The sequence below is a fragment of the Brienomyrus brachyistius genome, chromosome 23, assembly GCF_023856365.1.
Source record: "Brienomyrus brachyistius isolate T26 chromosome 23, BBRACH_0.4, whole genome shotgun sequence".
Lineage (NCBI taxonomy): Eukaryota > Metazoa > Chordata > Actinopteri > Osteoglossiformes > Mormyridae > Brienomyrus > Brienomyrus brachyistius.
In genome coordinates, this window is record NC_064555.1 from 9,119,716 (window position 1) to 9,136,498 (window position 16,783).

Below are 16,783 nucleotides of genomic sequence, written 5' to 3' on the forward strand. Positions count from 1 at the left end.
CGGCCTGTGTTATTACAGCTGTGTGATGTAGATGATTCAGTGCAACATTACCTCTGCAGACATACGGGTGATGAAAAGTTCACCATTAAGGCAAGAAGGGGGACGTGTCTTTAAAGGAGCTGCCCGTTGATGTTCCTGCTGCCCCCCCTGAGAGCTCCCCCGTCCACGGGGAGGCTTTGGCAAGGAAGCCACTTACGTAAGCCAGTGTGGGCACTTCAGTGCCTCGCTCGGATATTTGCTCTGGATGGCTTTCCGTCTTTGAGAGCTCCTTTTCCCGTTCAGGATGTGTCATGTTCCTCTTTTAAACGCTCAGCCATTACGCTGTGCATGCTCAGAGCCAGGCTGACTCCTCTCCTCTGAAGGGGGTCGGCTCTTATGTGCTTCAGGGGGAAATGCGGCCCGGTTGGCCCCAGTTGGTCCCACTCAGCCCCTCTCCCATGTCCTGCCTCCCTGTGGCCGTTTCACGCATTACATTATATTTATTCAGCAGACACGTATATGCAAAGCTATGTACATTTCCCTGGGTCTGCCGCTTTCTCGGCTGGCTTGGGAGATCCTCACTCTTAGGGGAGCAGGAGACTGGGGAGAGGAAGGTCAACCTACTGGGCCCAGACACAGCTTTCTGACTCACTGAGCCACACAGGGCCAACCCCGGACCCCCTCCCCCTGCATTCCACATTTGCCAGTCGTATACCATCCCACTCACTCAGGTTAGCGAATGTGCCTGACTGCTCCGCGGCAGCAAGGGAGTTGGGGGAGAGGTACGGGGGGGGGGGGGGGCTGAGGCCATGTGCTCCCTATCTATCGCACACAACACTCCAGAAGTGTATTTTCTGTATGCCACAGCCGCTGGATTGGCTCAGACATGCATGGCTCTCATGGCACCCCTCCCTCTAAGGAGATGATTATAGCGTACTAAGGGGGGGGGCAAGAGCAGGGGGGAGGGCCCAGCAGGCAGCACGGCAGCGTCGCCATGGACATGAGGCTTGGCTCCAGCAGGTACCCAGCATCCCCCTCCGAAAGAGCAGCTGAGATGTATGCCTGAGGTGAATGTCTTCACCAAGACTCCCAAAGCTTGCACACAAACAGGCGTTATTCTCATCAGCTCCCGAAGGGGGCGCCTGCTACTACTGACTGAGGGGACGTCACCATGGCACCATGCGCACGGAAAACGTGACACCTCCGATGTCGGGCATGCTGGCTAGTGTGGGAGCTCCGGATTTTTTTTTTTAATTTACACGATACTTTCGCGTTCAGCTACATCAGAAACATAACCACACATTCGGTTTGTGATTTGCGGGAGTTTGTATATCAGAAAAAAAAGATTGACTTTAAAGGTGCAAAGAGAAATTACCCCGTTCTTTCAAGTCAAAGGTCTTCGATACACATGAAGGAATGAGGTAATTTCACTGAGGATCTATCTGTCATAATGAAACAAGGAAACGTTATTTTGCTGCCTGGGGGCTGGTTCCACGCCTGACAGTACAGTACAGCATTGCTTCAGGGCTCTGCGCTGGGGGCCACGGTGACTGTGAAGGATCTCACACTGATCCATATGTGGCCCCCGCCTCAGGCACATCCTTCCCAGCTTCCCTCCTGGGTGACAGCCAGCTGCACAGAGGATGGTCTGAGAGGACCGGGGAGACCAGGAGAGCAGGAATAGGCCTCTGATCACTGCCGCCATGTTGGTGCCATCACTGTGGGTGGGGCCGCGGTGCTATGGCCGGGGGGGCATTGTTCCACGTCACACTTTCCGCCGCCGGCCACCTCCCTGCTGGAGGGATTTCCCTGCTGAAAAACCACCAGCTTCTAGGTTCTCTAAAAAAAGCCAGCATCCTAGGATGGAGCCGGTGATGGAGGGCGACTGTCAGGCGGCTGCCAGCTCTTTCCTGCATCTCACACCGCGCCGCACAGCCTCCATCTCTGACATTGAGCTGCATTTCCTGCCCTCCACAGGCCCTGGCTTGCCCCCCCCCATCCCCCCCGCCTGCATCCGCGCCGCTATCAGCCAGCACCTACTGCCTCTCCGGGGCCCCCCACTGGCAGGCCGGCCTCCCCTCTCCTTGACAGACAATTACATTAGAAAACTAATGTGCTGAAAATGGCACGATGCCGGGGACTTTGTTTGCCTGGCTGTTGCTAGGCTACGGCGATACGGAGGAGGCGGAGCCCATCCAGGCGCAGGTGGAGGAGTTGGCTGGGGCTGCGGGCCGCTGAACACCAACCGCGGGCAGACCTTACTGCTTCCTCGTCCCCTACCGCCCAACCACCACCACATGTCAGTGAAGACTGCCTTCACACATCTCCGTCTTCTCGGAACAGGCCTTTCACTCTGGCCCATTTCTATGACGATCTGAGAATGCAAATAAGAAGTCCTCTCCCTCTCTGTATAGTGACCTAAAACGTGTACATCGCGCTTCCTATAAACACACCCGCCCCTGTATTGTTTCGCTGGGTACACTCCATAGCATTCACTTTCGCTGAAGCCTTTTTATGAAGTTCTAATCTTTCCCGACCTGTTAGTCAGGCATGAGTTATGCACGAGGTGGGAGTTGTTTCCGCAGAAACGGATGGCAGCGGCTGCGGAGGGAGCTGGGGACGCTCCTTTCCCCCAGAATATGATGACAGGACTTGGTTTAATGCACCTCTCAGCGGTTTCTGCACAGTCACTTTTTTGCGGAGCCCGAAAGGCACGTTCTCCGAGGGGACCCGGCGTGTTGACAGCAGCTAAGTGACCGTGCGGCGCCCGTGGCAGTGGCACGTGAGCAGGGCTTCATCTCCGTTCATGCGTTCCTGCGTTCATCTCTAACACAAGCAGATGGACATACCCAGAGGTCTCCCCATGCGGGGTCTCCTTACACGGGGTCTCCCCATGCGGGGTCTCCTTACACGGGGTCTCCCCATGTGGGGTCTCCTTACATGGGGTCTCCCCATGCGGGGTCTCCTTACACGGGGTCTCCCCATGCGGGGTCTCCTTACATGGGGTCTCCCCATGCGGGGTCTCCTTACACGGGGTCTCCCCATGCGGGGTCTCCTTACACGGGGTCTTCCCTTAAGGGGTTTCCTCTTGCTGCCGCTCCCACACCTGCTGCTTCCTCCAAACACAAATCACCAAATGTCGTGATCCGGTGCTCCCCAGGGCTGCCGTAATTCACCAATCTTGCTGATAATTAGCACCAACTCATTAGGATAACGAGAGTGGTGATCGATTGCGGTGAGAATTCGGCACCCCCTTGCTCCCTGGACCCGGACCGGAGAGGGGTTGCCAAACCCATTACTCCTTCCTGGAGAAGGAGGACCTCGTCCTCTTATGGGGAGACCTCCAGGCAGCAGGTAGATGGAGGACAGAAATAGTCGTTTCAGTCTTCCAGACAGTACCTGCCATAATTATTCAGAATTCTGAATTTACTGCTTAATTAGACTGTTAATTAGATGTGCTGCCTGGGATAAAGTGGGTCAATTTTCCTGTGAGCCAGAAGACTTTTGTCCATTCAGTGAAATTGGCTTTAGGTCTATGTTGGGGGTACGAGTAGGACAGCGGGGGCTGTCTCCCACTTCAGCTCCCCCCCACCCCCCACCCCCCTCGGCGCAGCCCCTTTGGGCTTCCCACAGAGGGCGTCCTAGGAGTAAGTAGGTCTGCAGAAACTGGGCTGCGAAGCGGCAGCTTAATTGTTGGAGGCGTCTGTAAAGAGGTCGAGTCCCCGGCTCCCCTGGAACGGAGAGCGATGACACGGACGTCAGCTGTACGTCAGCACGATGTGAAGTGTTTCGGTGGGGCGGCCCAGCAGGTTATGGGTTCAAGTGGATGTGCTTTGAGCTCTTTGATTCCTGCCCCCTCCCCCCCAGTAAACAGCAGTGCAGAGATACCGCATATTTACCACTATTGACCAGGTCCTGAAGATCTGCTGACCCTCTCACTCCACTTGGTCGCTCTCGCTGCCTGCTCAGCAGTTTGACTTTTTTTTCAGAGTTTTTTGTTACCTAAGCATCACAGATGTACCAGTCGGGTATTTTATGTCTGTCACTGAACTGATCTCGGTTGCCCCTGAGACGTCACCCCGTCAGATGAATGCAGATCGAACCTGGATCAGGGGAGAGTATCCGACAGAGCCGGGACTGTGGACTGCGATCAGGTGCATCTGAGGGGTGTCCCAGTGCTCCATGAAGACCTCGCACGTCAAGGCAGCGTGGAGGGCGGGGGGGCCTGGGAGCGGGGTGACCGTGCATAACACCTCATTATTTGTCAGCATACCACTGCAGCGCTGTTAGCCGAGTGGCCGTGATTAATCCAATTTAAGGCCATTTAAACAATTACAGGCCCGTAAAGCTTAGCGCTACAGTACTTCCTGTGGAGACTGGCAGAGTGGCGGCCTGATTTACCACAAGGCGCGCAATCGTTACTGTGCTCCATGGGGGGTTCTCCTGCAGCCGGGGGAGGGGGGGGGGGGTAGGCGAACGCGGTGATTCACTGGACTGCCCAGTTTGCTCTTGACTTTATCAGGTATGGCAGTGGCTGCGAGGTGTGAGTTGGTCTCCCAGATGTGTGTGGATACCCCGAAGGGCTTGACGTTGGACATCTGAAAGTGGGGGGTCTCAAAGCACAGGCCCTGGCCAGTATTCCAGAAATATTTTTTTTTCTGTCGTTTTATGACCACCTTACGTCTGTGCATTCTGTTTGCATCTGAAAAAAATGGAAACAGTTAAATGTATGAAATTACCAATCAACGCCCTCCCCTCCCATTCTTTGTGTATGATGTAAAACCACCACTGATTGTGGGGAAAGTGTGTGGGATGCCCAGTTGTCCCGGTTCTTAAAAACAAGATTACCGCTGCTAAATTTAAGTTATTGCTGATTTGCTGTTGGTTTTTTCAGTCTCTTTGTTTTGTGCTCGGTTGTGGGCACTTTTGGAGTTTTTGCACATACCTGGTTCTCCTGTTCACTTATTTCACTTAGTTCACTTAATTACCATTCCTTATTTATTGCATATTTACTATACTGTAACTTTGTCTTACTGCTTTTCATTATTATCAACCTTGCATTTTACTGTAGGTTACAACTGGACTGTGCATTTTGCACGAGACAAACAAAACTGTGGTTTTCGGGGACCATGCGGATACATCTGCATCCACAGAGGACGCATGAAACATGCTTAGCTGTGCTGCTGCTGTTCCCCTGCATGTGCAGCTCTGCTTGTCTGGGACACATTGCAGAATCCGCTTGTTATAAATTTCTAAGAATATTTTCCTTTAGTCCGGAAGCGACTTAATAGACTTGCGAGGAAGCTAGTTTCTTACGATTCACCGGTGAGCCAGTCAACGACAATGTGGGGGGGGGGGGGGGGGGGGGCGGGTAGCTACATTTCGATGCAGTTTCCCTATGTTACCTGGACTGACACTCCGCCCCCATGTCGCCGCCCTGCAGGCAGACCCTCAGGGGCGAGACATTGCCATCCGGCCCCTTCCTGGAGCACTGTGAGAACACGCACATGACCATTTGGCTGGGCATCGTATATGCCTACAAAGGCCTTCTGATGGTGAGTACGGCGACATGGTGCCTGTCAACAGGGTGCCCTTCTGCTCGCTCCAGTGCACGCGCCCATCTTGATGGCCTTCTTCTTTTCGACGTAAAAGCTGCCGGTCACCAATTTGCCGTTACTGGGCACTCGCCACAAAACACAATGGATATATGTAAGCTGGGGTCTTTGGTTAAAAAGCAACACGGGAAACAGCACATTAATGGTGACTTAGCTTCAGTTCGTTAGCCACAGAATGTATGAAATTTTAGAGGGAAACGAGGGCCTTGGATTGACGTTCACAGGAAACGTACAGTTTCCACGGTAACTCAACACGTACAGTGCTGCCTCCAGCCCATCTCCTGCCCTGACTGGCACGGCTTTGGGTCCCTGAGATCCATCGCTGGAGAGCTGCGTCATAATTCGGCGGTAACCTATACCCCCCCCCCCCCAGCAACCCCCAATCCAGCAGCACCTCCTGTTTCCCAGAAGTCTTCCTGGTGCCACGTCACCAAAGACCTGCCACCAGAATTGTGACGTTCCCAAAACATCGGCGTCTGCCTCGGATGGCTCGCCTCAATGCCCTGGCATAGCTGACGGAGGTGGTGAATAATTTAGGGCTCAGCTCCCGTTATAGAGACTGAGTGTAAGATAAACTGGGACATGGATGGTCTGAATGCAGTGGGTCCTGGAGGATCATGGTGAGTCATTTCCCCAGAGTGCAGGAACACATATTTCAGAGGCAACTAATGTCCGGAGCCTGTCCCCAGACTCATTTTGGGGGTAGTCATTGAAACCAATTCCAGAGATTAAGCAAAACAAGCGCAAATAAACAAAAGTCTCCAACTAGCCTCTAAAATCATTCAAAGCCCGCTGTCGTCATACACCAGTTAATGCGCACGGTGTTTTAACTGTAAGTCTCTGACGGGAGATAAGTTAATGCTGAGCCGACATGCTCTTGCTGTGTTTTTATTGGCCGCCAACACACACACGTTCAACTTGCCTTCCAATTGGCTGCATGATGGCATTGTTTGCCCCGCCCCTTCCAGCTCTTTGGCTGTTTTCTGGCCTGGGAGACCCGGAACGTGAGCATCCCGGCGCTGAACGACAGCAAGTACATCGGCATGAGTGTCTACAACGTGGGGATCATGTGCATCATCGGAGCCGCTGTGTCTTTCCTGACGCGCGACCAGCCCAATGTGCAGTTCTGCATAGTGGCCTTGGTCATCATCTTCTGCAGCACCATCACCCTGTGCCTGGTGTTCGTGCCCAAGGTACAGGAAGTCGACTGGGGTTTAGGGTTGGGTGCTGACGCCAAACCATGACCTTTTATATCGTCACTGTCCAGTGAGAAACACATATCTACATAAAATTCATTATATCAGGAGTGTGGAAATAGATGCATCTCAGAAACAACTTTACAAAATAAACCTAAAACAATGTAATGAAACATCCTTAGCCTCACACATAGAAAGCTATCATTACACAGTAATCAGTGAATGAATTAATGTTTTAAATGGACTTACATGGATTGTTGACAGCAAAGTAAATATGTCAGTGTCAAGAAGATACAAACTATTCCCGCTTTATATTCACAATTACCAATGATGTCAGCTAACTGTCTAACTATCAACTTTAAGTTGTTAAAATTAGCAATATATAATAATCCATACACACAACTATCATGAACAAGATAGATCTATCTATCTGTCCGTCCGTCCATCCATCCATCCATCCATCCATCACAGTGTGCATAGAATGCATATTCATGACTTTGCATCAGAATGTGTCTTGTTTTCAGCTGGCTATGAACAACATGTACTTCATTTCTGTGTTACCTTGGGGGGGAGGGGGTCATGCCTTACATACGTGCCAACGTCCATCATTCCTGAATTCCCCACGTGTGACGGAAGGCACGTGTCGGTATTGCCCGCATTCCCCACATTTTATGAACCCTCCCGTCAACCACAGTTGATCACCATGAGGACGAACCCAGATGCGGCCACACAGAACCGGAGGCTGAAGTTCACCCAGAACCAGAAGAAGGAGGACTCCAAGACATCCACCTCTGTGACCAGTGTCAACCAGGCCAACACCTCCCGGCTGGATGGCCTGCAGACTGACAACCATCGGCTCAGGATGCGGATAACAGAGGTAACTCCTCACGCAACCCCAGCGGCCTGCTGGGATTATGGGATCACGCCCGCGGCATTCCCTGAGAGCCCCGCTCTTTGTCATCGACACTTGAGCCCACACAGCTGAGGTACACAGACAGAGACGAGGCGACTGATTCTTTGAGCTACCGACGATGATCAAGTGTTCTGAGGGTTAGCTACGGATCGGGAGTCGGTCCTCCAGCCGGCGGACCCCGCTTGAACCTTCTGCTTTGTCCCGTGTGCAGCTTGACAAGGAGCTGGAGGAGGTGACGATGCAGCTGCAGGACACACCAGAGAAGACGCCCTACATCAAACAGAACCAATACCAGGACCTCAACAATATCCTCAGCATACGCAGCATCAAAGGTGAGCGACCGCAGGCTGACCGCAGGCTGACCACAGACCAAAGGCCAGGGCATTGGCGCTGAGGTGGAGAACCTCCGGTGTGCCTGTGATTTACTGCCACGCAGGGGTGTAGGATCAGCACATGGGAAATAAACACACAATTACACACTCAGATATTCTCACTTATTGGAATGACGGTGAATGTGCTGTTAGCGGAACATCATCGTCGAAGCGCACCTCCAACAAACCCCCCCCCCCCTCCGCTCTGTTCCCCTGGGAGCTCTACGCACACGTAAACCTGTCACGATAAAATGGAATGTGATATAATCCCAAGGGCATCCTGAAGCTAACCAGTCTCTCATTAAGTGGGTGAGATTTAGCTGGTAAAGAAGACGTAGCTGACCTGTCAGACACGATACGCGTGACTCGTTAAACGTCCTGTGCCTCCCCGGCACTCCAGATAACAAGCACACACAGATACAGACATACACACCGCACCCTGCCGGCTCTTAGTCAGGACGCCATCTGTGGTGTAAACGCAGCCCTGCATCCCGGCCGAGCACGGCGTCATCGTCGAGTAGCGGACATGATGCTTGGTTCTGGGCACCAGCGTCTGTCCATCCGTTTGTTTACCCTCCGCAGCCCCCAACCCCCTCTCTCCGGGCCGCAGTCACGCCCTTCCACGGAGACGGGCATTTTCAGAGTGCATGTCTGCCACCCTTGAGTCCGTCTGGCTCTTGGGGTCTGCGGATGCTTCAAGGGAGGAGAGCGGAATACGGTATGAGTGGTTACCATGGCAACGGGGCTGGAGGAGGGGGGACCCCGAAAGGCAGCGTGCGGCATCTCAGCGCCCCTCACCTTCCCAGGGTTTGCTTTGAGTGTGTGTATGTTTACTCTTCTGAAATGGGATCAGCAGAACAGTGAGAGGTAAATGATGGTGGCGGCCTCTACTGGAGAAGCAGGCTAGTGCTCCAATCAGTACAGCCCTCCAGACGGCCCCCCAAATCTTCAGCATTCCTGGGCCAAAGTGAGGGTTGGGATAGACATTGGGGGGGCCGTCTTCTAAAAAGCTGAGATGGGTGAATACTCAGTCGGTGTGGGGCATGTCAGAGGCAGGTTTTGGGAAAGTTTGACGGGTCACCCCCTCCTGGCCGCTGCCTCGTGTGTCTGTGTGTGCGTGCCGCAGTTATGTAATGGTTCTCCAGCAAGCAGCATTTCTACAGAGGGTTACAGAGTCATTTTCTAAATGCAAATCTGACAGCTCTGTGCTGCGGAAGTACAGTTTGAAAGAGGTGATTTGGACTAATCACCACACATTCACAGGCAGATTTCCTTTTTCAAAGTTTCTCAAAAAGTCTCTGTGCACAGAACTTGACTGATTTTTATAGGTCTCTTTTCTCGTTTTGCTTTTTTTTTTAAATTGGCAAACAAAAATTTGGATTTTCTGCATGCAGGAAAAAATATTTACAATATTGCTGTTGCGGGGAATTTTCAGACTCTCTCGCAGAGCCATCAGTAATTAACGTGTTTCATTACACACTACAGAACCCCATGGTAGAGCAGCCATAATTAGAGCAAAGAATTTTATGGATGCACGTTATCAATCTGTCATCGATAGGCCCTCCTGGGAGCAGCAGATCCCAGTCAGATCCAAAATAGCCCCATCCAATAACAACGGCCACTGGGGGTGGCAGTGGGCGGGATTGTGGCAGCACATCTGTGAGCCAGCAGCCTCCTGCTTTTGGGGGCATATGCACTTAAATCTGAAAGAAGCACAGCATGAGGTTATCAAGAGAGGCAGTGTGTGAGGACAGCAGGAGAGGCGGCGTGTGAGGATGAGGAGAGAGGCAGCAAGTGAGGACAGCAGGAGAGGCGGCGTGTGAGGACAAGGAGAGAGGCAGCAAGTGAGGACAGCAGGAGAGGCGGCGTGTGAGGATGGGGAGAGAGGCAGCAAGTGAGGACAGCAGGAGAGGCGGCGTGTGAGGATGAGGAGAGAGGCAGCAAGTGAGGACAGCAGGAGAGGCAGCGTGTGAGGACGAGAAGAGAGGCAGCAAGTGAGGACAGCATGAGAGGCGGCGTGTGAGGACGAGGAGAGGCAGCAAGTGAGGACAGCAGGAGAGGCGGCGTGTGAGGACGAGGAGAGAGGCAGCAAGTGAGGACAGCATGAGAGGCGGCGTGTGAGGACGAGGAGAGAGGCAGCAAGTGAGGACAGCAGGAGAGGCGGCGTGTGAGGACGAGGAGAGAGGCAGCAAGTGAGGACAGCAGGAGAGGCAGCGTGTGAGGATGAGGAGAGAGGCAGCAAGTGAGGACAGCAGGAGAGGCGGCGTGTGAGGACGAGGAGAGAGGCAGCAAGTGAGGACAGCAGGAGAGGCAGCGTTTGAGGACAGCAGGAGAGGCGGCGTGTGAGGACGAGGAGAGATGCAGCAAGTGAGGACAGCAGGAGAGGCGGCGTGTGAGGACGAGGAGACACGTTATAAAGAAACAGAATTCATATATAAAAACCTTTAAAAATATTGAAATCATATAAGCAAACTAAAATATAAACCCAAATCATTGTAAAAAGATTTCGTAAAAAAAAAAAAAAAACCTGCATTATGTATTGAAAAAGGCAGTAGACACTCTGGACAGAATGGCAGGCTGTACACACAGTATGGTGAGTGTAAAGACAGTAATTCACTGAGCTGAGTATTTTTGGACACTGGCAGAATGTATGGAGGCCAAATCCAGAGAGCCAGGCGCGGGAATCGACCCACTCTACCATGATGCTATATTTATGTTATAGATTGAAAGGTGATATGTGCCTAGGCCCTGCCTGCAGGTCTTAACGTGCAACGTGTTACACGGGGTTAACCTATTTCTGCATGGATCTGGCAGCTTCAGCATCTCCCCAGAGTCAAAGCAGCACAAGTCACCGCTGTGATCTTCAAATCAGGTCAATTTTATGCTGGAAGGTTAAAAACTGGGACGACTTGTGAATAAGACACTGAGCGGAACAGACCAGATACCCTATTTGCGAAAGAGATATTGCTGGTTATTTAGATTGACGCCACTATGAAATATGTGCGTCTGCTCCATTCTGCGGCATGAAATCGATACACGTCTTGATCTTTACGGCTCGTCGGAAAGTTGCAGCGCCGCCAGATGAATGTGGGAGCACCAAAATGTCGCCATTGTCTTCACAGAGGGGGACAGATCCAGCTTAAAGAACCACCTTGAGCAGAAGCCTCAAGCCCAGTGGGGCTCAGTGGATCCTTCCAGAATAAACCGGGGTCCCCTAGAGGACATCAACTCACCAGAACAGTAAGTGCTTCCCGGCACTCGGCTCGTCTCTGGCGGCCCAGACGAGACGATGGCATTTAGCGTCCACAGAGGCTGTCTCTTCACTAAGCCCTCGCGGGCCGCGTTTGAGAGCGACCTGATGGATTTGAGTCCTTCGGAGCAGGAAATGCAGCTCTGTGTAGTTACTGAGGCACAGAGCTGAAAGGGAACCTGAGGGGGGGGGGGGGGGCTGGTGCTAGAAAATAAACGATGGAGCAGGTTGGGCAAATAGTTTCTTTCCCAGCAAGTATTCTGGAACATTCTCCCTCTGTCTCCATCGCTATCACAGCTGGACAGGGAAATGGAGCTGGGTTCTTGAGTACTAAGAGAATGAGTTGGCTTGATGCCCCCCCCCAGTTTCCGATCGCATCCTGGCTTATCTCAGGAGGGAAGACATTTCCGCTTCCTCTCCATGGTCCCTGGCTGCCAGCCAGGTTCTTGAGGTACCCCCGGGGATTTGATTTAGCATCAAGGTCATCTGGCCCAAACGGGGTTCAAGGAGGAGGGGGCCAGAAGCTGGAGCTGTGCTGTGTGCAGGAGGGCACACTGTGTCGGGGTAACTTCACTTGTCATATTAGGCGCAGTGTTGGGGAAGTTACTACAGTAATCTATTAAAGACAGACGTGGAAAGTTCAGGCCCAGAAAGTACAAATCCTTGTACAAATCCTTGACCTTGGTCTGGATTTGTACTTTGTGGACCTGAACTTTCCACGTCTGTAAAGGTGGGAGTGATGCGGGTAGGGCCTGGGCAAACGGAGGCACGCCGGCTTTGCTAGGACAGGAAACAAAACGTTTTCAAAAAAGTCTTCTGCTCTATCCATCGCGTGGAAATCAGACAACATGGCTGATGGTAACACACAAGAGGGTAGCAAAGTGCAAACAAATGGGCATCTCATTGATAACAGCCATTCAAATTAATCATCCAAATCAATTTCTTATATAATTAGACATGCATATTTTATTAGACATAATATTGTTATTATCATTGTATCGATTCACGTTATTGTAATTTTTATTTTAGTCAGTACTAGTAAATGGCTGAAGATTTCCAGGTATCCCGACTGCAAAGAACGAACTGAAAGAGAATTGAGAATACAGCCGGATTTCTGCCCTGTTAACTTCTTTGATGAAGAGTTTAGAAGACTATTATTATTGTCATTATTTTTTTTTACATAACTGACATTTGGTTATGTAATTGGCCTGAAATGTACCGTTGGCGCGGTGCTGGGCGTGCTATCAGGTTCAGCGGGAACGCCTTGGCCACCGGCGCCCGTGGATTAGCAGTAGAGGGCTGGGCGGGGCGCGTGGTCTCGCAGGAGCCTCCCAGTCCATCTTCCTCCAGGGGGCAGCACTGGGCCAGGAAGCCCCTTGAGGTCAGGTGAAAGCATTGCCCGATGAAGAGCTTTGCAGGCTTAAATATACACACCCCTTATCTGTTTACACGAGGCACAGTGTTTCAGACACTGATGGGGGCTGTTCGATCCCTGTGCCTTCAATATGAAATGGTGGTCATGTGACTCCCTGTCATGTGACTGTCGCATGACTCCCTGTCTCACGCACATCTCTCTCTTTTCCAGCATACAGAGGCGACTGTCCCTGCAGCTGCCCATTCTCCATCACGCCTACTTGCCCTCCATAGGGGGGGTGGATGCCAGCTGTGCCAGCCCAACGGGCAGCCCCGGCTCGAGCCCCCGGCACAGACACATGCCGCCCTCCTACCGGGTCATGGTCTCGGGCCTGTGAGACCACGCCAGGCAGCGGCCATCCGGAGGCGAGCACCTTCAATTTTCCAGTCGGACTGATTGTAGTCAGCGAAAAGCGGGACTGCGTGTGGGACCCAGTGCGCACCACCAAACATGTGCCCTACCCTGACCCCCCCCTCCCTGTACACACATCCCCACCCATCATGGGAGGTCCTGATACACAGCCCCCCCCCATCCCCCTCCCCCGAAAAAACAAACTGCAGAAGTGGGACACGGCACTCTAAAGGGGATGTGAACCCCCATATCCCACAAATATCAGTTCACGTGTCACTTTGCCAAATTCAAGTATTCCACTGCAACGCCTGGGTTCCGTTTCGGCCACCGGAGGCGCTGTTCTTAACACCTGACCCGGGAGCCGTCCAAGCGACCATAACAAACGTGTAAATAACCATACATTCTGGCTTCGGGTGTGCGAATCAGCATCATTTGGGCAGAGGGGCGGGGTGGGTGGGTTGGGGCAGGGGTGCAAAAACATGTCGTATTTAAAATCGTACAAACTAAATAAGATGTTTGATCAGAGTGCTGCTCCTCGGCGTCACGTGCGTGTGCTCAGCGGCGTGGATGAGGTGTGTGATCGCCGCGAAGCCCAGGATCAGGCTGTCAGCCTGGTGTTCAGTAATAATATGCACAAGTGGGGTTTTACGCTCCCCTGAATTTGCACCGTTCCTTTAAAAAAAAAAAAAACAAAAAAAAAAACAAAAAAAAACGAGAGAACAACACAAGACACCATGGCGCTTAAATCAGTCTCATGGTGAATCCTCCCAAATGAGCGTCAGGACATTGCGGTCCCGGAAACGGAACGCACGCCAGGCGTCACGTCGCGGCCAGTGAGATCGAGACTGAAGACAGTCTTCCAGGCGGTCGGGTGACAACGGGCCCCATCCTCGAGTGGCCGATGCCCTAGCAGCCTCCTGTGGCACGGGCCGGCGGCCTCGCCGCCAGACCAATCACAAACCTTTCTACAAGGAGGCCGCTGCGTGCATGTGCAATATCTCCAGCTGTCCGTTTCCGAAACCCGCAGCACATACCTGACCGCGAACGATTTGGACACCGCTGACCTTTATGCGCTCCTAATGACTCTGCGGTAGGTGAAATACCCCAAGAAGGAAGCATAAAGCTCGAACAAAATGGAACCTGTCAGGCCGTCATCATCGGACAACTTGCATTTTTTTTTTTATATTTGGTGCATATCAGTGTGACTTTGATAAGGTTTTGATAGGAGTCTTTTCTAAAGAAAAATTTTAGACAGTCTGTTTATGGCTGGCCAGAAAAATGCCCGCTTTGAATTCCGACTGCAGCTCGGTGAACCGGCATCACTCATTTATGTGGACATTAGCCCTAAATCTCCAGTGGGAAATCTCCGCTATGATCCTTCTTTAATAAAGTTCTTGTCCAACTGAGGTGAACAACACAAAATAATTCGTTGCTACGACGGATCAAATGACACTTGACAACAGGGGAAAGATGCTTCTCACTAAGAAATCATTTCTGGGGCCTAAAATCGAAACTAACACATAAATTAGCACACGCTGATCAGGCCCGAGACACAGCTCCTTCCTTTTTCTTTGTCACCTGTATCACATGAACAAAATGTAATCGAAAAACACGTCCTGAATAAGCTAGTTTGGAAATAGACCAGTTTTGTTATCGGTGTCTTGGTTTTGTTGAACGCTGTGCCTGTTGTCTTACAGTAGTCACTGACCACAGGATATGCTCACGTTGGCTGGAAAGAAAAGAGAAAACATTATACGGTTTCAAGACGTCTGTAGATTGTCCGTAAACGTTTTATTTGGGGCTCGGAGCTTGACGCAGAAGCTATCCGGATTACCGTGGGGACGCATCTGTGGAGGTCTGACTGGTCCACCTCCGCTGCGAACCAGGCAGATTGAGGAGGGATGCTGGAGGAGGAGGAGGAGGACAGCGACGACGAAGAGGTGAGAATGGAACAGCTGCACCGTGCGGCCTCCAGCTGCAAGGTGCGGACCGACCTCTCAGAGTCGCCCATACCCCCCCACCATGGACAGAGGACAAAAGAACATTTATAATGCAGCACAACACAGACCTCTACCAAGCCAAGGGTTCCTCTCTCTACCGACCAGAAAGACACGGACACTTGTAATGAAGTGCCATGCAGCTGTTCGTTGTTCCCCGAAACACATTTTCTATATAACATTTGTGATTGTGTACATTTGCTGATGATACTCTGATGGTGTCGATTGTATGGAATCTTTGGTATTTGGCTTCCTCGAGATGGCATGAAATAATGATAATAAAAAAACGACGTTTAATTCGTATAAAGTTACCTCTGTTTTTGCCGATTTCCGACGGTCTTTCACACTGAGCCGCGAGCCACCATTATGGAGCCCCATCCGGCTCAGCCGTTCACCCCCGAGTTTATCCCATAACAGTCCCTGCAACAAGGAATGCTAGCAGGGGCGAATCGGTGAACCTCCAAGCCGAAGTTCCAATCCATTCGTCCGAGTCGCTCCAGCACTCTTGCCCATGAGGCATGTACACCAGTAGCACAGACTCAATGCCACGCGACACGTAAATCACGCAAGCGATGAATCACGCTGGCTAGGAACCATGCTTGACAGAGGATGCCCATAAATGTTTCTGATGCCAAAAACTGTTACATTTTCGAAGGACTATGAATTTACCGGTCTTCTGTAACTTAATTTTGTGTTCTGTCCCCCCCCCCCCCACCCCACCCCCCCGCCCCACTCTTTTTTTTTTAAAGAGACAAAAGACCTGGAGCATTGGACTTTGTGGTAGATCAAGGGCTCATAGTACCTCCAAATCTGCTTCTCAGTTATGTCGTGCAATATCCGGCCATTTTTAATTTTGGACACGCGTCAGTTCACAGGACCTTATGTCCATCTCCGACATTAATCATCATCCATGTTTATTGACACCCAACATCGTCATGCCTCCTAAGGATTAAGGGGAGATTTGCAACTCATTCTAATATACAGTATCTGTATCTATGTATTGTATAGTAGATAGTGATAAAGAGTTGTATAATATGAATACTACACAGTCACTCCATCATCCCAGCATCCATTAAGGTCTATTTTAGCTCAGTGCGCTAATTTACGTGTCTCAATGTAATGGACTGACATTACTTTACACATCATGTTTAAATAAAGTGGAAATGAAAAATGTTTACTTCAATATTTATTTGGTCTGTGCCATCCGTCCTCCGAAGCCAGTATCTGAAGGGAAACCGGACGGTTAAGAAACGCTGAGCTTCATTAGATGTAAGACAGATGTTTAGTGAACTTCTCACCCCAGACACGAAAACTTGCTTGGTGTCTAGGCTGCTGTCATGGGATTTGAGCTGGACGTACATCACCGAATGCCACATTTTATAGGCAATATTTTCGTAAGGAGACAAAAGCAGTGGTTTGGTTATGATCAGACTCGATTCTCTGCGCTCTTTCATATCGTCTAGCTTTGTTGTAAATATGAAAGGAATTCTCTACAGGTGACATGGACTTGAAACTATACACCCTTAAAAGGTATCTGTAAACATGTTCTGTATATCCCCCATGTTCATGAGTGCTGCTGTTGCTGGTGCGGTTTTAACATTTAAACAATTTCCCTTGAATAATGAACGTGTGGGGTGGAGTTTGTTTATTATAAAATAAAAAGCTTTGCTTTCCACTTGAATAAGTACGCAGGAAAT

At 51.1% G+C, this 16,783-nt stretch overlaps 1 protein-coding gene across 1 annotated transcript in view; it reads left to right on the top strand.

Moving 5' to 3' along the window:
- The window catches only part of gabbr2 (gamma-aminobutyric acid (GABA) B receptor, 2), a 148,100-nt gene extending 134,575 nt beyond the window's left edge, over nt 1-13,525 (top strand). Inside the window, 7 exon segments of the mRNA XM_048994295.1 lie at nt 5,423-5,461; nt 5,463-5,534; nt 6,563-6,787; nt 7,485-7,667; nt 7,915-8,035; nt 11,197-11,314; nt 12,910-13,525. Coding sequence (XP_048850252.1) covers nt 5,423-5,461; nt 5,463-5,534; nt 6,563-6,787; nt 7,485-7,667; nt 7,915-8,035; nt 11,197-11,314; nt 12,910-13,075 — 924 coding nt within the window. The 3' untranslated portion in view covers nt 13,076-13,525.
- Nucleotides 13,526-16,783: the final 3,258 nt, after the last annotated feature.